The following is a 20474-nucleotide window of genomic DNA, read 5'->3' as shown; positions in this document are numbered from 1 at the left end:
TTCGAATAATTCAGACGTTGGTCGTAGGTCCCCGTGAGGTCCGTATTAACGAGGTTTTATTGTACTTGCAGAGTGCTATGAAAAGACACTTCAGTGAAAGAAAGTTATATTTTGTGTACTTTACATGGCCTAAGCCATGTCTGAATTGTAATATCAGTGAATAAATTAAAATATTTAGCTTCGGTGAGCCAGTTTGAATCATTTCAAATTGGTTCGAACCTTCAATTTGTTCTACTCTAGACTTGAACCCAAACCCCACCAAAACAACGGCTCAAATCCCTTTTACAAAAATTAAGGGGAATCACTTCTTCGGAAATCTATGGGCAATTTTCGTTCGCACAAGACACGTGAGCGCTCTAAACTATCATAAGATTGGTACTGGCGTGTTCTCTTAGCTTTTCTCTAGTCAATGACGTATTTTTTAGGCGACAAGGTTGAGTCGTTGATTTTTAATAAATTAAAGTTTGGCGCGTCCCGAACATGTGCTGCCATCTAGGTAGGGTGTCGCACACTAGTCGCACCGTGTCCCAGTGGCTGGTTCTCTGAACACAGCCCACCCTGTCGCGAAAGGGAGAGGACAAGCCTACTACTATTAAAATGTTTGCGAATTCGGGCTCCATACAAATCAACGGATAGTCCTGGAATTCTACAAAAGGTGTCATTGACAAGGGTAAAGCAAGGAGAACACGCCAGTGCTTCTGTTTTTACGACATTTTACCCAGTTTCTGAGCGGTGTGCGAAAAAACTTTCTCTATTGTCTTGCGCAGAAGTGATTCCGCCTTAACAGTAACACAAGCAAGCATACCTCCGTTGTTCTTTCCTAAGAACGATGAAAATGCCAATTGCAAGGAGGACACAGCCACAGATGCTCACAGCAATCAGAATATGGGATGTGCCAGATGTCTGTGCCCCTTGAGCAGGCAATATCTGTTCATCATGGCTCGCAATGGGTCTGCAATAATGATAGCGAATGGTTAGAAAAGCCTACATGCGATGCGCACACGCTGACAGGAAGGCTCAATGCAGGTGTAATTTTGTCGTGCCACCTGGAGCTTTCAAGCTCATTTTTAAGTGTCTGCAAAGTGAGCAGAAGAATAGCATTACCAGCCTCAGTAATGACTATAATGGCTTCGTGCTTACATCACAGCTGGGTTAGAAGAGTAGAACACTGATAATATGTTCGCACATTGTTTCCCATGTCATACAGCGTAACCTGCATGTGCCCTCACGTTCCCAACAGACTTCCAGATGACAAACATACAAGTACCACTGAATGCCCTTGATGCAGTTTCGAAACTTTATATTTAGGGCCTGACTCTTTCGGGTTTTATTTTTGGCCAAATTCGGGGGGTAAATATCGGGTGATATTTTTCATTTGAAAATTCGGGTGTATTCGCACGGGTTAAATCCCGTTACGGCATATTCTGTCGTCAGGAATTCGGGTGTATTCGGGTGATTTTTTTTTGTTTAATAAAAATTTGTCTTAACATGGAACTAATGTTTAGCAATGTTATCAAACTTTATTTTAATGCACGCTTATGAGTGTGCCACGCGACCCGGATGTTTTCGGGTAGATTCGGGTTAAACCCGAATTTTACAGATTTCGTTCGGGGGGTAAATATCGGGCGGATACGGGTTTAACCCTAAAAAGTCAGGCCCTATTTATATTACTGCGTGTAACATGTGACAGAATATAGAGAAGACACAATGATTAGTGCAGGAAAGGGGAGGGGGGATCGCCCTCAACACGTTAGTTTCCCCCTTCTTTATGTTGCTCCACAGATCTGTTGGATGCGTTCTCTAAAGTAACTTCAATGTGCCCCTCCGCTGAACTGCTAGAACAAAGATGGCTTTTGTAACATGCAACGAAAAGACATGTTTGTTCTCAAAATAAAGTTTTTGTTGTTGGTGGTGCAACAGAAAGCTATTCATAGCTCTGAGACTATCGATGACAACGAAATTGAAAAGAGTGCTCAAGTACATGAAGGATTGACCAGCATCCAGGTTCCGATACAAAGAGTGAAAGTAGTAAATTTCGGACAGCTGGGGACCTTGTGACCGGCCAGCTATCATGCCTAAACAGCTAGAGTTGTGCAAGGATGACAGTTCTGAGGTAGCAGCAACAAATTCAGACACTACCGATACTGCTGGCATACACATATGGTGCAGCTGCTTCCAAACGAGAGTTGTTATGTGCAGCACCGGAGAAATGGCATTAGTACAGTGGAGAAGACAGATGAAAGGCAGTCAGTCTTCCTGGTTTCTTATGAACCACAGGACGTACAATATGCGCTAAAATCTAACACAAAATCCAACAGGGAGTTAAGAGGAAAGAATAAGACTAATAATGAGTAATGTAAATGTTCTCTCATGCTAGGTGCATAGCCTCTTAGTATTTCATTGTAGTATTCCTTTATGTAGGTAAGAATTGTAAACCATAACCTTAAAATGAATAAATGACACATAGGAAATTTCTTTGTCCTGCCTCAAAAGATAAACTGAGTATATTTGCCAGTGTTTCTCAGTAGAGCAAATGAAAAACTCCACACCAATGCTAGCTATTCATCAACCTGCAACTTCCTCATCAAGGACTGGCCCACAAGGTCCTCTAAAGCTACAAGACAAGGACCACATCAAGCGCAGCATTGAGATGCTAGTCACAGGGTTCATGCGCCCCAGCAAAAGACTTTGGATATCACAAGATGGAGTATTAGTCCCCTCTCCTGCAACATGCACCATGTTGAAAGCAGCACCAATTATACATGTGAGCCAAGCTTACCTTTGTGCACTGATGCATACCAGCGATGTCTGCCAGCTGAACAGGTAATGGCACTTACTGGACTCGTACAAAAATTCGGGCTCTCCCTGTAAACAGAAAATAGGTGCACAGCTCAGTGCTTGTACAATTTAGCAGCGTACAAATTGAAGATGGCTGCACTAAATGGCTTTTTAGCTGTGCTTGTATTATGACAATTCACAAAGTTCATGGTTAAGCACTTGTGCTACACACTAGGTAAAAGGAGTTTTTAGGTAATTCAGTGCTGTGGGTCGTGTTCTTTCTCATGCATTAGTGTAATCCATTTAATCACCCACAACTGCGATCCTCCCAACATGTACCGGTGCTATTAGTTGGCCTGCATCTCCGAACGAAACAAAAGGCACTACAACATTTGAAGGAACAAAGTGGAAATCTGCAACTCATCCACTAATTGTGGAAAGTGTAGTACTAGTACATGTACAATACTTTTGACATGGGTTATCACTGGAAAGATTCCGTTCTGCGATGTGGTGAATAGTAAAAGCCTGAGAATGAACTTTAAAATCTTCTTGCAGTCGCCTCCAGGGAACCGAGCATCGCTTACTTCTGTGTAATTCTTATCACATAACTTTTACCAGAAAAACTGCCACTTTCTATTTGTGAGGCAATGTCTCCTTTAAGTGTCATGAGGGCTAGCAAGGACTCACAACTAACTCTCTGTTACCCATGCAGACCTGCAGCAGATGAGGGTACTGGGGTAAACTGATTTAGAGGATTGTACAAGTTCCATTGTGAATCATGTTCTCTCTTAGGGTGAATTCGCGTGGTCAAAATGTGGAAGCATGGCGTAGGTGCTTCAAAATTGCTAGTCTGGCACCCACTAGTGTTGCCACTCTAGTGATTTCGTCACTAAAGTTAGCGACTTTTTGCTCTGTTTAGTGACTTTTTGCGTATACTGGGTTTAGCGAGTTTTTTAGTGACTTCCTCCAGCAGATCATGGGATTTTTAATGCCAGTGAAAATGTGAAAACATCAGCAAAAAATCTGTGCGTGCAGTATTGAAGACTCGAATGCATCTGTCTGCACTCTTCAAACTGAACTTCACCACATAGCACGCTCCTAGCCAACCATCATCCCGAGTGACATCGTTCTCTCCCCTGATTCACTGTAAACGTGCGGCATACGCCATTTTTGTGGCATTATGCAGTTCATAACAGCAACAAAAATGGCTTACACCCTCGTTTTCATCAAATCAAGGAAATCATTGTCATTTGAGATGATGGCTGGCTAAGAGCGTGCTATGTGGTGAAGTCCATTTGAAGAGTATAAGAGAATGTGGAAACAAGAAACGACGGAAACTGAATGCTTCTGGCTGGTATGCTATACTTCTAACTGGTAAAACTAACGAAACTGATGTGCACTCCTACAGGAAGCTAGGTAATAGAGAGTTTGTCGGTGTGGTCTATTGAGGGAGAGGATGGCGCCTCCAGCAAACCCTGGTCCTGCCCGTCCATGTGCAGTGTTGACTGGAGAGGAAAAGGGGCATGGAGTGCAGCCCACATTGCAAGACGCTCTCAGTTAATGTGGTGCATGCTGTGCGTTCGACAAGCGTGCATCAAAGTGCATATAGAACATGAGCTTGAGTGAATGTGAGTGGGAGGACTAATAAAACGGGGCTAAGAAACTATTTCCCGGTGTGCACCCCTTTGGTAGTCATTACAAGTGTTTAATACCCTGTTCTCCACCAAGTTCTAGATGCTACAAGACCACAGTTCTCTTTTTGCAGATTTCAAATTTATTTGTGTTACGTATCCATACATACACAGATACAAACGGGCGCAGGAGCCTGTGGGAATGAGTTACCAGTCTTTCGTGTCACGTGACTCTTTCTTGCGTGTTTGCAATCCCCGATTTGTAGGGTTTGAGGTTTTCGGGAAACATTTCTTTGCCAAATTCGGGGGGTAAAAATCGGGTGGAAGACATCAGCATCCAATTCATTTGAATTCGAGCGTAAAATTTCTGGTATTGTACGATACAGGTAAAAATCTGGCTTATTATATACATATCACAAATGCAAAAAGAAAACAGCTTTTAAAATAAGTACTAACACTGTTCTGACAAAATGAGGACTGTGTTAAAAGGTCTATGGCAATTCAAACCTGCATAGAGTGGAAGGCTAATTCAAATTTGCATGGTGATGCAAACCTGCACATGGATTAAGTACTATTTCGCTTAACGTGACGCTGTTACAAGTCTTCACGTGAGAAATTCTTTCAATTTCTTTTCTGCATCGAAGTAGGAGAAATGAGTGTCTGAACTTTGTTACGTTCAGCAATTCATTGGCAGTTCTGGCTCTGACTCCTTTCTTTTCAGAACTATATAAGTTGCAACTAAGTGGCTTGGCACTTGGTGTGGTTCAGCTGCGGTGCATCACAGCCATTCCTAACGGGCGCGACACATGCGGATCTGCCGGAAGTCACACGCACCACAACGTTTTTCCGACAATTTGTTGGCGTGCGTGTGACCTACAAAAACCAAATATTTTAACGCACGTGGAGACTTTAGAGCATTTCGTAGTTTAGTTTCTTCGGCGGGAGAGTCTGTTTCGGTTCTACAAGAGTGAAGAAAGTGCATCAGCACACAACCGAAACGGGCTGGAAGCCTTGTGTAGGACTACTTTACGAAAATTTCCGGTACGAACGCTTCCTTACTGCACCCATAGAGAGTCGATCACCGGTGATCGACATTTTATGAGCGGCACTACTCGGTCCCTAAAGTAGATTTTGACAAGTGGTCACATTTGTTGGATACTATAAACACTACAGAATGAGTCCCATTTTCACTTTTATATTTTCTTTGTGGTAGCGATTTATGAAGTTGACCCTACGCCAAGGAGGCAGTGTGAAGATTCTACCTTGGTTGCAGCGTCGCGTTCTCGTGGCATACCTCTTTCGCAAATGCACAATACTCGCATTTGAAGCATATTTGGGTTATGGCGCATTATAGCCTTAGTTGCTCATGCGCCATAAAAACCCGAATCATCATCATCATATTTGGGTTAGATTTCGTTTATTAGAATGCAAATGACGACTCTGAAGGTGTTAGACAATCAAATTTTTGTCCTGCATGTGTGGGCATGTATAACTTGCACTATTGCTGTTCTTCCTGTCTCAAAACTATCCGGGAGGAATAGAAGAGTGGTGAAATAGCAATATGTGGTACAACAGGAGAGTTGAGCCTGAAACTAATGTTTTCAGCGCAAATTACGATGTTAATTTCCGTTTTACTCCTTCAATGAACTCAGTTACATGAACAACATGCAGTACGTGTTCACGTTATTTTCCACAACTCATGAACTTCTTGATCCAGAGGGTTGTTATTTTCAGATATTATTTCTGACAAAGATTGCCACATTTTGTATATTTTAGAACTTGTAGATTGATATTTTTGTTCAAGATACAGGCATATATTCATGAGGGTTTCTGCTGTTTGCACCAATTGTTTGGTGTCCCAAAATCAATTTTGGAAATACATGGATAGCTTTGTTTATGAAGCTTACTTCATTCGATAGGGCATATTTGGCTACATTTTCCTATATAGCAACATATTTTGAAGTGATACTGTTAGCCACAAAAAAATATATTTGCCAAACCACCCAAAAATGGCCATTTTTGCGGCGGTAAGGCCTTGTAGTCAAGCTTTCCTACTCATAACTTGTAAATCTTTTATGGTTGCAATATTCATTTAGCAATGTTGTCCTTAGGTGGCATTTTTTTTTTCTTTTCTTAAAGCTCTTATAATATTCATTCATTTCATTTTTTGTTGTCAACAGTAGCACAAAAGAACATTTTTAAGGGGAAGTTGGCCAAAAAGCGGCACTAAAACAGCTTGAAATTTTATATCAATCTTCCTGCTTTTACGCATTACCTCTCATTTAATGGAACGCCAACTACTTGAACTCAACTCGATACTCAAAACAGTGATTTGGTATTACTCGAACTCGAGAACTTGAAAATATTGCTACTCCCACAGCCCTAATAATCATATAATAACGCCAAGCTGATTAACTGGTGCCGGTGGCACCATCATGTAGAGCACTGTATGCAGCCAGAAAGGCTAATACAGTTGAACCCGACTATATCGAACCCGGTTATATCAAATTATTGCCTATATCGAACGTAAGAAACATCCCCTTGAAGATAGCATGTAAATGTATAGGCGTGCTGTACGTCTATATCGAACAGCCGGCACCGCTGTCATCGGCTATATCACACTACCGCTAGAATCCTATGACGTGCCCTTAGTAACTTCCGCACATTTTTCGCGATTGAGAAGGACAAAGCGCGGCTTGGAGATTAGGGATGAAGTCATCCACACGAAAAGGAGTTGGAAATGAGGGCAGGCTGCCAACGGGAGAAGTTAGTGACCCCACGGAGCTTCGTTTCGCACGCTCCGAAGTGAGAAATCACGGGGTCATGCGTCATGCTACCTTCCCCGAGCACGCGACCTGCAATGGAATCGTCCATGTCGGCCGTGCGCAGCGCGTGGCCGAGACGTGCGCAGTGGTGACTGGCGTCGGAGCATTCCTTTTGTAGGCGCCACCTTTTGAAAGTTGGCACGAATGAGGCAGCCATGGACGCTAAGAAAAGGAAGAACCTGGACTTCGCGACCAAGCTCGACATCATCCGACGTGTTGAGAATGGAAACAGTAGCGAACTGCTTTCGCAAAGCGGGCTTCGTAGCAGTTGCAGACGAGGCGTGTGTGGATGCCTTGGACAACGATGACGACTTCAAGTACGCTCTGGACGACGAGCTTCGGAAGGTCGCAGAGTTCCCAGAAGCCGTTCCCACTGATCTGACGGCACATGCTTTTGTAAGCGCCGACGACAATGTACACGTTGTGGCAGAGATGACGGATGCGGACATCATAGCGGACGTTGCTGGTGACAACGGCGATTCAAGCGGCGATGAAGGCTCACTGGGAGGTCTTAACGGCGACGATGTCATGCCTACAGTCACAGAGATCGCTTCGCCTTTCGCTACCATTCGTCGCTGCTGCGGGGCAATAGAAGGAGCTGGACTTTCTCATTTAGGAGGCCTCGAGAAGATCGAAAACAGTGTAATGGACTTCATGGCTCGCAACAAGAGACAAGCCCAACCTCACGGAGTTCTTCCGTCCCAAATAAATGTTGTTAACTGTCCTGTTGCCCGCTTTGTTTGTGCAGTTTCTGCTCTCGCTCATGCAAATCGGTAAGCTCCTGTTTCATACTATCCCAATTAAATGTTAATTAATACGGCACACGCGAATGTCAGTTAAAATACGAACGCTTTATATATCGAATTATCGATATATCGAATTATTTGCCGATCCCCTTCGAGTTCGATATATGCGGGTTCGACTGTATTTCCCCGGGATGTCAATTGGACTGTTGGGTTCGTTAGAGCTACCTAAGGACAGTAATTTTTTGTATCATTACGCGCAGATTTGAAACTTGGCAACTTTTAGTGACCTTTTGCCCGAATATGGTGAGATTTAGCGACTCCAAGCAGAGAAAAAGGTGACACATGACAGTTGTCACCCGAACATGGGTGCCCAGAAGGCAAGTTTTAGTCATTTGGATCACGTAAGGGGCATTGCGGTCGCGTGTGTTTCGGTTTTGTCGTCTGCTAGCTCATGTTAACTTTTTCCTTACTGACACAAAAATGGCCATGTTTGGGTGATCTGACAAATATATTTATTGTGGCCCACAGTATCACTTCAAGATATGTTGCTATTAGTCTATAGAAAAAATGCAAATGAATGCTCTGTCAAATAATGTAAGTTTCGGAAACAAAGCTATCCATGTGTTTCCTAAATTAATTCTAAAAAACAAAAAAATATCTTGAACAAAAATATCAATCGATAAGTTCCAAAATATACAAAATGTGGCAAACTTTGTCAGAAATAATACCTGCAAACAACAACACTCTGGTTCAAGAAGTTCATTAGTTGCGGAAAATAACGTCAACACCCATTTTGTTAATGTAACTGAGTTAGACTTCTTCATGCTCAACTTTTCTGTTCTTGTACCACGTTTTCCTACCCATTTTCTATTCCTCCCGGTTAGCCTTGACACAGGAAGAACAGCAATACCGCAAGTTATACATATTCACATATTCAGGACAAAACGTTTATTATTCACATTCTAATAAACGAAATCAAACCCAAATATGCTTCAAATGTGAGTATTGCGTATGTGCGAAAGAGGTCCGCCCGGCAACACGCCGCCGCAACCAAGATAAAATTTCCACACTGCCTTCTGGACACAGAACCAGCTTCGTAAATCACCACCACGAGAAAAAGCTAGAAGTGAAAGTGAAACCTAATCTGTAGTGTTTATAGTATCTACCAAATGCCACTACTTGTCCATATCTGCTTTGGGGGCCAAGTAGGCTCTTAAGACGATCATCGTTGATCGACGCTCTATGGGCACGGTAAGGACAGAGTTAACTGACTGCAGATGCAACGACATCTCAATGCTGGGCAATCCGCTGTTCAACTGTACCGAAGCCAGGCAAAAAAAAAAGAAAGAAAACTGAGGAATTGCTGGTGCTAGGAAAATGACATAAGAACATCCCTGATTCCACGTTTTGTCTAAGAGAACGGAACGGCTCAGAATCTGGCAAAGAAAGCTGATAGGAAATGAACACGCAAGTTTGCTAGTTGGCTCTTGTATTTCCGTAAACGCTCCCCAATCAGAGGAAGTAGTCTGCAAAACCTACAGTTATTGACCGTCCTGCTAATGAACAATACACAAGCGAACCATGCTCCTGCCTCATGCACAGTGGATAACACCGAGCCACTGGTCATGGAAACAAGGAATTGACGATGTGCAGTATTTATATTCCAATATTTTGTTTTCACGAAACGGGGAATTTTGACCTCCTCAGTGCACCAACAGAGTCAGGATATGCATACACAAAAGAAATAAAATAAGAAAAGAATTGTACTCTTATAAAAACTTGCTATATCCGCAGGAATTAAAAGGTTCATGACTAGACTGGGAGTTGCATGTGCCTGCTGTAAATACACGTGTGGCTACTACAGCCCTGCTCTCAAAAACAGCATGTGTAAGCTTACATTAGATGGAACTGTTTGTAAGGTTACAAGAACATTATTACATCAAAATATCAGCACACCACATTTCCTGGAGGTAGGTAATAGGCAATGTCGAGTTGATACTTACCAGTCCGGCTTGTGGGGAGCAGAAGAAGCTGATGATAGAAGTGACCTCCTTGGATGTACGTCCACACCTGCTTGTCACCGATTTCATTTCAAGCAGCAGTTCAGACCCTAGATTTAAGAGACACAACCACAGTCAATGATGGGTATTCACGCGTAATACCCCTGTCACGCAGGAAATTGAATCACATTCCCAGCGAATAGCATTCACACCGAATGTAATTCGTTTGTATGACATCTAGCTACTATAAGCAACATTTAGCTATCCATAATTGTAGACACAGATAGGATGCTGGGTGGCAAGAAAGCGTGAGGAGGCTGTGCCGCGTGATTGATGACTTGGAAAGGGAAGTCAGCAAGGGAGGAAGCACATGGTTTTTATGGCAGGTCGTTGTTGCGTAGGTTGGAAGCCGACGGTAGATGATGAAATTCGGCAGGAAACTTATGAATTAAGCGGGATGCGGGTCAGTTTTCTTCAAATTATGCAGTCAGATTGCAACGTGCGAAGACGGGACCGCAGCAATCGTTCCAATTAATCGAAATTTTGAATTAAGCAAGATCGAATTAACGAGGTTCTACTGTACACAGATACATTCGCTATAATTTTATTTATCTTTCTTGAAACTAACGAAACACTAGATTACTTCACAAAGGGTGCGTTCCACAACTAACCCTCGAGTAGGAGTTGGTCACGTGACAGAGTTGTACCACGTGACCATGGGGGTAGAGTAACCCTCGGGTAGGTTGTGGAACGTGTGCGATTGGTATTGGTACGATTGGTGGTACGTGTGGCGCGAGTACGATTCTCAACATGGCGACAGCAGACGACATTGACATTTGGGCCCCGCGACATAAAAACCGCTGTCCGCTGCTTCGCTTTAGAGTGACGCTGTTGACTTTGGTATGGGGACACCTGCGTGGGTTCCTAAAGCATTCACGCCACGAATTAGGGTATTTACCGCACGTTCCGAGAAAGGGTAGCTCTGTTCTCGTCCGCAGCTAGCTCTAAAATGCCTAGAAACAGGTTTCGACCCTCACATGCAACGATCTGATGTGTGTTGTATGTATGGTTCCGTGCATGTTGCACTGAAGAAGACATCAGGTCGCAAAATCGGCACTGGAACTTTCCTGAATCCTTTATGATGCTGCCGAGACAAGCAGCAGTAAAAGCAGACGACCGTAGATTTCAATGCAGACGACAGCTCTGACGTCACTACCCTCACCTACTCCCGTCTGATAGGGGGTAGAGCGAGTCGACCTTGGGTGGCTACTCTCGAGTAGGTAACCCGCTTTTGGAACGGGGGTCGCGACGTCATCGAGTAGGTTTTGGAACGCGGAGAGTAGCTACACCCTACTCTCGGGTCGACCCGGGTGAGTTCTGGAACGTAGCCAAAATCGTTCCAATGACACTCAGTTGGCTAAGTATCACAAGCCAAGACAAGTTGGAAGCCTATGTGCAATCTGTTAATCACATGGGCGTGGGAGTCGAATGGGCACAACGATATTCTCTGAATAAGAGTGTTAAGCCTTCCTTCCTCGTTAAAAGTTATCAAATTTGTGATAAAATATTGGAATACAACTTTTCATTCGTATTTAATTTCTCCCAACAGTTTATCGTTGTTTTCGCTACCTCTCGTATATATACCCTTGTCACATGGCAAATTGAATGTCATTCCCAGTGAATGACATTCACACTAAATGTCGTTCATTCTGTGTCACGCAGGGAAACCAAGAGGCAGTACGTGTGAATGAGTTCGAGGGACTCATTCGCTCCTCCCTCTCACACCAACAGCGTACCCTCATCTGTACATACTGAAGGCAGTTGCAGGCTGCACTGTGCAAGGGAATGAAATGAGTGAAGAAGCACTTTAATGTTGCGAGGGAGCTCCCCCATCAACCACGCAGGTATTGCCAGCATTTGACCATGCAAAATTGCATTTTCTCTGTGTATCTAATTTGGTTTTTTGGTACATGTAGAGGTGCATAGTAAAGGTAGACAATGAACAACGAATTAATGAATCAGATCAGGCAATACAATTTCACGATCTCTTACGTTTTTGCCAGGGTTATGGAAATCCGAATAAAAATTAAATTGAACTGAATGTGGAAAAAAATTACGAATACCGAATTGAATAATCGTGCAAAGCTCACAGCAAGGGCCTCTTGCACCAATAGTTTGCAATTTTTAGACTACGGCCTTTAACATTTTTCTGACAAGCTGTCATAAGAAACACATGCAATTCTTCTGTAGGAAGCCCCTACTTTTTAATGTTACATGATAGTGTTTCCTGCTTTTCAGCTGAGTCTACACTTACTGGGGTAATTATCCTGACTTCAAAATTTCATGTCATGCAGTTGTATGTTACACATATGAGGCTGTAATTGTTTCTGAACACCCACAGGCCATTTGTGAAACAAACAAATTGTCATCCTGCCTCAGCTTTGTCATGAATGTCCTTTAGCTTCTTTTCTGGAGTGTGTACGTCTCACCTGAGGATGTTGCATTACTGAAATTTTGAATGTGAGGGGCATCTTTAAGACATCTTTTTTGTTCCTGGGCTGTAGGTAATATTTAAGAGCCTTAACTTTCTAAAGGCCAACTTCCCAGATATCAAATCTAAATCCCCCACCGGCACTGCTAAGTACAAGTGGGAGGGATGCTGCCCCTTCCTCAGGCGAAGTATACACATTGAACTTAGAGTAACGTTATCTTAAGCTAAACAACAATCTGCCAGTGCTGGACCTGTAGCACTGGTAATTTTGTAATGCAAGCTTCACCTCAAGCAGGAGAGCATCAGGTTAAGCCAACTATCAGGGAGGTGTCATTCATATTTGGCGAATAGTCGAATACAGTGAGCCCTCGTTAATATGACCCCCGATAATATGACATACTCACTTCATGACAGTTTTTCTTGAGAACCGTTCCGCCGCCATGTAAATCCATCTCGTTAGTATTGAGGATCCGCTTATCCGACTATGACATTGTCACATGTAGGGTCAAACACAGGTATTATCTTCTCATTATTATGACCACGTCACATGACCTGCAGATTAGCCCCACGGAGGGGTGCACATATACCTCAGGCAGAGGGTGACACGTGTTGAAGTAGGGCGCCTAGGTTTGGGATGACTCCTGATGTTGTTGACCTCAGAATTACTCATAGCACTTTTCGGACTGCCAATGCTTAGCAGTGCTTAAAACAGCAGTGACCACGAGACCAGGTCACACTGTTCTTTTGCTGCTGTTGTGCATCTAAGAATGGCCGGAACGAAGCGGTCTCTGGGGTCAGCGGATTGTGCGTTTCTCGTTAGTATGACAATTCGCTTTATGACCAAAATCTGCAGGAACGGTGGTGGTCATACTAACGAGGGTTCACTGTATTCCGAAAAGCAGATATTGGCTATTCGATTCACGAGTAGAATACTTCGAGTGATTGATATTCGATTCGTATTCAAGGACTCAAATATTCGCACACCCCTAGCTTTTGCACAAAACAGTGTTCTAACAAAACGGGGCATAACAGAATAACTAGGAAAACAAATGGTAAGTAACTGACCTCTGAGGACAAATCTGCGTGTGATGTAGCTGCCTACATCCCTATGGAAGCCAGTGCTAGGCTTAGTCTGGCACACACCAGCTTGGAAGCATGTCTCGGCTGTGCTGGACAAAGACTCTCGCAGCTGGATGATGTACAGGTATTCATCTTCACCTCTCTTCTCGGCCACTTTGAACGTTCTAAATAACAACAACAAGAGTTTTTACAGACAACATGGAGTATCTGTACTTGTACCAATGGTTTTGGTATCTGTTTCACGCAATTTGAACTTTATCGTGCATATGTAGGGTTTTTCGTTTTCGGGTTTTATTATTTTTCAGCCGGGGGGGGGGGAATCAGGTGCTGTTTACACATAGGGCCTGAAGTTTTCGGGAAATATTTCTTTCTAACTTCAGGTGACAAACTCCCGGTATGATAAATTCGGGGAGAAATCGGGCTCAGTTGCTCAAACTAACTGCAATGGTTTGGTACACACGGTGATTTAACTGCATTTGGGGCCAAACAAGTAAGTTAATGCATTCCTACAGACATCCCAGTGAAGGGAATTTGCTGGTAAAAATCGGGTTTCACCCTAAAGGGTGAACCTTCAATTCAGGGGTGCAAATTCGGGGAAGAATCGGGCAAAACCCTAAAACTTCAGGCTCTATTTACACACGAGAATTCAGGGTGAAATCGGCGCTATCATCTCTGTTTAATACGTCACCGTGAAATTTTCGGGTGAGATGAAAGGCATATGAAACAAGCTACTGCTGTGACACTGGGCCGAGAAACAATAATCTTTATATTTCTGCTCGGAACTGGGATAGTGAATGACCACAGTATTCAAACATTTGCCCGAGCTCCACAAAAGCTCGTCTTTGACTTCTGCAGAAGGGGGATCATAAACGGAGGACAAGTAGGTTGTCACAAATAGCTTTCTTTCTGATATTATGATTCACTTTTCCGACGGTTTACTGAAAACGACAAATTGAAGGACCGCAAAGATTTTGGGTAAGTATCGGGTTTTGCTCAAACCCTTGAAAATTTATTGGAGGGGGAGAGGCTATCGTTTAACCCTATGCATGTGTTTGGTCAGTAAACTTGCCACACCAGGCCCCTAAAAATCTGTTTCACAAGCACTTTAAAGTGCCGCTGAATTCGTGATATTATGCTGAATGTTCCAAGGGGAATGGTCCAAATGACAAAGTACACATCCCTGTAGTCATTATAGATAGGGCCTGACTTTTTCGGGTTTCATTTTTGGCCAAATTTGGGGGGTAAATATCGGGTGATATTTTTTATTTGAAAATTCGGGTGTATTCGGGTTAAATCCCGTTACGGCATGTTCTGTCGTCAGGAATTCGGGTGTATTCGGGTGATTTTTTTTTTATTTAATAAAAATTTGTCTTAACATGGAACTAATGTTTAGCAATGTTATCAAACTTTATTTTAATGCACGCTTATGAGTGTGCCACGCGACCCGGATGTTTTCGGGTAGATTCGGGTTAAACCCGAATTTTACAGATTTCGTTCGGGGAGTAAATATCGGGCGGATACGGGTTTAACCCTAAAAAGTCGGGCCCTAATTATAGACTGTACCCACACAAAATATTGGACAGAAAGAATAGAATGATATCACAGAAAAGGCATACCCATCAAGAATTGCAGAGAAATTCATAACAAAGTTTGACCTCTGGTCCACAATCATGCCATTTTCTTCTGGGAGAACCACACCCCTGGAAACAAAATTTGTGCAAACTTTATTAGAATTTCATTGCTACTATTCTACAGCACAAATATTTACACGCACACAAAGGTATTAGTGTGGGAATACAGACAGCGCACAGGTTTCCGAGTAAGTTACTCGTCCCAAAGACATTGTTGTTTTTTGCAACAAGAACGAATGAATGGGAATTTGAAACAAACAGGACTTACTCTTTCTGGGGACAGGCCATTCTAGATTCCCATCTGAAGGCAAACGTGCACTCTTGCTCCGAGGGACCGTGGATCATTTCTGGCACACCCACTGTGCCTCCACCCACGGGGCAGGTGAAAGTGATGCGAGTTTCTGGAAACTGTCCCTTCTTGAGACACACAGAGGGGTCTCCTCCGCCGTATGTAAAAAGCACTTCACCGGGTTCTGAAAGACAGTTCCACGTTATTTTACACCAGTGTCTCCAGCGTTTCAAAAATTGGGATGTATCATCTACATGGTTCCCAAAGACAATGTGTATAGTAGTCGTTGTTTTTTGGACCTGCCGCTATATTAAGCAACAGCTACTGCAAAGTGCTACTTCAGTGACTTAGCAAGGATTATTGCATAAGGCACAGAAGAGAATTGGCTACCGAGGCTACAAGACACTTGCTCCTGGGCATATGCCAGTGGTACATCCCAACTCAATTGTCACTATGGTTAACAGTCCTGAAGGAAATTATAACACCGTAATATAATTAGGGCCTGACTTTTTCGGGTTTTATTTTTGGCCAAATTCGGGGGGTAAATATCGGGTGATATTTTTTATTCGAAAATTCGGGTGTATTCGGGTTAAATCCCGTGACAGCATATCCTGTCGTCAGGAATTCGGGTGATTTTTTTTTGTTTAATAAAAATTTGTCTTAACATGGAACTAATGTTTAGCGATGTTATCAAACTTTATCTTAATGCACACTTATGAGTGTGCCACGCGACCCTGATGTTTTCGGGTAGGTTCGGGTTAAACCCGAATTTTACAGATTTCGTTCGGGGGGTAAATATCGGGCGGATACGGGTTTAACCCTAAAAAGTCAGGCCCTAAATATAATTTGTCATAGTCACCACAGCTGAAATTCATCCAGTCTTGTTGAATCAATAATGAATTCTTTCACGTTATGGCTCCGTTTATTTCCCCCACAATCAAATGGACAGTACAGTAGTAAATGTTCAGTACAACAGAATAGTGGAACAATATTCATGTTTCCAATACTCTGATTTTTCTTATTTTTTATACAAGTAGCTAAATCAAGTAAGAGAACAGACAATGCATGTGCATTTGTATCTGACTTGCGCTTTGGTTTCCAGAAAAGGTTTCAGGTGTGCCTGCAATGCGAGCTCAAGGAAGAACACTAGGGCAACACAGTTACCAACCCCTTTTTTGCTATTGGTATTGCGAGAACAACTGCAGCTCAAACTTTGCTCACCTTTCTCACTTTATGAGCACGAAGCAGCCACTCGAGAAAGCGGTCTCTCGAGGATCATACAAGACACGTCACTCCTCTAAATTTGATCGGTGCAGGTGAGTAAACATTGTAAAAAATTATACGAGTCTTCGCAATGTTTCCCTTTGGATCCTCGCAACTCCGTAGGCTGGCCATTATGATCTCTCACTGGTGTTATGTATCACCAAGCAAATGTGGCAAGGGGTACAATATGTCACTCAACAAATTGATTTAAAAGCGAGGGTGTCTATAGTCAGAGGGAGGAAAAGGAGCCGTGCTTACTTGGCACTGTGATGCGTTGGGAAACCAGCTTGCCAATGGTGTACTCGTGTCCATCATGCAGTGCACTACGCATGCAAGCGGCAGCACTGCTCGAACAGCTTTGAACTCCACTCTTATCTGCCTTCATGCCATGGCAAACGTTCATCCAGTACCTGAAATGACAATGTCATTGGAAAAGAGACCGGGTATAAGCAACAGTGATGTGTGCACCATTAATGTTTTTCTACCATCCCTTTCTACCTACTACGTTTATCTCTTCACAATTATCGATGTTCTTTTGCGGAGTAGTTTACAGTGACGGAAGTGTCTCGAAGAGTTCTGGTGCAGTTTTCACGGAGCTTCGCAATCCACCGTCGGAAGGCCTCAGGCGTGAATTGTTTATTTATGATGTGGAATGAGTGCTTTTTACATTAATTTCTGGTTTCATTGTATCTTGGGCAATTTTCCACTCAACTTAGAGGCGCGAGGTCGGGAAGCCACAAGCCTAACCTGCTTCTGTGGAGTCTGTGCATAGCAGACGTGAGCTACATGTCCACATACGCAAATGGGTTTCATTGTCTAAGAGCCTAGCGATCCTCAAAGATAGCAAGTTACAGTGACCATCAACAAGAGGTCTAAACGGTATATTTAGAGACACGCCGAGTTACTGTTAGGAATCGAAAAGCGGTCTTAGCATATGGGGATCACCTCGTGCTTCTCAGCTTGGATAACGATGAACATAGAAGCAAAATGCAAGCCAGTTGGTGTGTACTTGACGTTGGTAACATGTCCCTGAGCTTGGGGAAAACACAAACGATAACACAAAACGAACAGCACAATCGTTGGAGCATCAACATGACAGTGCGCATGTGCATCCTGAGTCTGCTTGGCTAGGGCTAGACCAACGCCACCTGGGTAGAGTAAGTCTGCTTACTAGTTGCTGTGACGTAACAACTAATACATAGTCAACAAATGAGGATTGTGTTTTCAACGGCTGTAGTCAATCGCGAACGTGCTTTCAGTGGTTGTAGCCAGTTGTAGTCATGGAGACGAGTCACCATCAGCCGCATGGGCATCCATTGTGGTCTGCCAGGAAATGAACGTTCCCACGTAATGGGAAAACAAAATAATGCACAAAACAGTTCTATATTTTCTCTCAAGACTAATTTTCTGGAAAGCGTGTTTCACGTTTAGGCTATAGGTAGAAATTTGCGAAGCTAGCCGCAATTATTTGTTAGTTCTTGAGCTGGCAGAATGGCGAATTGCTGTAGCAGACGAATTCTGACCACGTGTGTCCACGTAGCTATGGAGGGAGTGGAGGCATTAAGCAGGCCTTCTGTGTCTAGGTGGTGTTGGCTAGGCTAGGCCTAGCTGGCATTGGCCGATTAGCAGGCAAGTAAATCGCTGCAACAGCTCACCCATACGTTTCAAATTGGTCAAACAATGGTTCGACCCATTTACTTCGGGTTTCGTTTTCTCGTGATGCGCGCAACCTCCATGAACTGTGAAGTAGTCACTTGCTCCGCGCTTTGGTGCACATGCAGCAAAAACACCCTCTAAGGCACAGCATGGCGCAGCAACCTGTGATTGGTGCAGCACTTCCATCACTCCTTGAGGGGTTGACATATTGTCCACAGGATGGCGCTGCACATGTCTGTTTGCACCAGTTTTAGTGGACAAAAGATCTGTCTTAGTGATAGAGTACGTAAAGTGAACACGTTTTTGGAATTTTAATGTTGTTAGAATTGTTCATTATATGTAACTAATGCGCAGTTTTGTACGACCGTGTGTGCTGTCAACATCGTACCACTGCGTCATGTTGAGAGTAGAAATAAATTTACTAATGCCAGCCACATGTAACAACCGTAATGGACTGTTATGCTGAAGTTTCGTGGTTTTTCGCAAGACGTCTTGCAGTTTTATTGTTTGTGTATAGCGCTTGCTCGTATGCTGGTCACAAGGGCTCGACAGCTTCAACCAAATTTCACGACCTCCATCAGGTCGGGTACCATTCGAGTTGGTGGGAATTCAAAGTGTCCGATTACAATTCAGTTCACGCGTCATTCACTTCTAGGGCCTTTGAAATGCCTGTGTGACAGTGATGTATAAGGAAAAAAGTGCTGCTTGCATTTCAGATAAGCATGAGGTGCTGAGTGACAGTGTTCAGTGCAAAATATTAAGTGTTCTCCAGACCTGTATGGATTGCTGAATTTGCACTTTTGCATCATCATCATCACTGTGGGCACAAAACTTGCCAAAGTGCAAATTCAGCAATCCATACAGATCTGGAGAACACTTAACATTTTGCACTGAACACTGTCACTCAGCACCTCATGCTTATCTGAAATGCAAGCAGCACTTTTTTCCCTTATACATCACTGTCACACAGGCATTTCAAAGGCCCTAGAAGTGAATGACGCGTGAACCGAATTGTAATCGGACACTTTGAATTACCACCAACTCGAATGGTACCCGACCTTCGATGGAGGTCGTGAAATTTGGTTGAAGCTGTCGAGACCTTGTGACCGGCATACGAGCAAGCGCTAAACACAAATAATAAAGCTGCAAGACGTATTGCGAAAAGCCACGAAACTTCAGCATAACAGTCCATTACGGTTGTTACATGTGGCTGGCATTAGTAAATTTATTTCTACTCTCCACATCACGCAGTGGTACGATGTTGACAGCACACACGGTCGTACGAAACTGCGCATTAGTTACATAAAATGAACAATTCTAACAACATTAAAATTCCAAAATCGTGTTCACTTTACATACTCTATCACTAAAACACATCTTTTTTCCACTAAAACTGGTGCAGACAGACATGTGCAGCACCATCCTGTGGACAATATGTCAACCCCTCAAGGAGCATCGCATTGGCCTGTGTGGCAGTGCGACAGCATCAATGGCCATTGCCTTCAATGATCGTTCAAATGCACATGTGACACCAACATTGTTTTCCACCAAAAAGTCTGCTCCTTCACATCAAATTTTGCTTATATCTTCTGGAATGAAAACCACTGCACATAACAAGTATGAACAACACAAATACAATACAAAGCTCTTGGTGGTTGTTTGCACAGCGTTGTGTGCCTAACTTACATGTTCCCCTGCTCATCCGTAACATTCCACAACGTACTGATAGAGGAAAGGAGACCAAAATCGTAGACATCATTATCCGATACGACGGTACACTCTTTGGGCTCTTCCAAACACACCAGGCTGGTTGGCCACTTGAATGTTGAGTGACAGGCATATTTCTGAAAGTAAAGCGCAAGTCTGTAGTAATGCAACACAAATGCAAGCTTCCCAAGCTTACATGCACGAGAATGGGAGCTCCAACTCCTACACCATGGTTGCACTCAAAGTTGATTTCTGCGGAGCGGAAGGGAGCCTCTGCAAGAAGAACAACACTGGAGGTCAATTTCTATTAGGCTAGTTAGTATGCCATTGTGCTTTCTCATGCAGAATCTCAACAAACAAGGTAGAGAAAGAGAGGG

General features: G+C 43.3%; 1 protein-coding gene across 1 annotated transcript in view; it reads right to left on the bottom strand.

Moving 5' to 3' along the window:
- The window catches only part of LOC135389324 (cation-independent mannose-6-phosphate receptor-like), a 121580-nt gene that overhangs the window by 19760 nt on the left and 81346 nt on the right, over nt 1-20474 (bottom strand). Inside the window, exons 32-40 of the mRNA XM_064619387.1 lie at nt 20294-20370; nt 20077-20234; nt 16993-17144; nt 15451-15655; nt 15168-15251; nt 13537-13715; nt 9984-10090; nt 2780-2865; nt 806-952 (exon numbers count right to left, since the gene is read on the bottom strand). Coding sequence (XP_064475457.1) covers nt 806-952; nt 2780-2865; nt 9984-10090; nt 13537-13715; nt 15168-15251; nt 15451-15655; nt 16993-17144; nt 20077-20234; nt 20294-20370 — 1195 coding nt within the window. The remainder of the gene's footprint in view (nt 1-805; nt 953-2779; nt 2866-9983; nt 10091-13536; nt 13716-15167; nt 15252-15450; nt 15656-16992; nt 17145-20076; nt 20235-20293; nt 20371-20474) is intronic.

The sequence above is a fragment of the Ornithodoros turicata genome, chromosome 3 (genome assembly GCF_037126465.1).
Source record: "Ornithodoros turicata isolate Travis chromosome 3, ASM3712646v1, whole genome shotgun sequence".
Taxonomy (NCBI): Eukaryota; Metazoa; Arthropoda; class Arachnida; order Ixodida; family Argasidae; genus Ornithodoros; species Ornithodoros turicata.
This window is presented reverse-complemented; position numbering and strand designations above follow the sequence as displayed.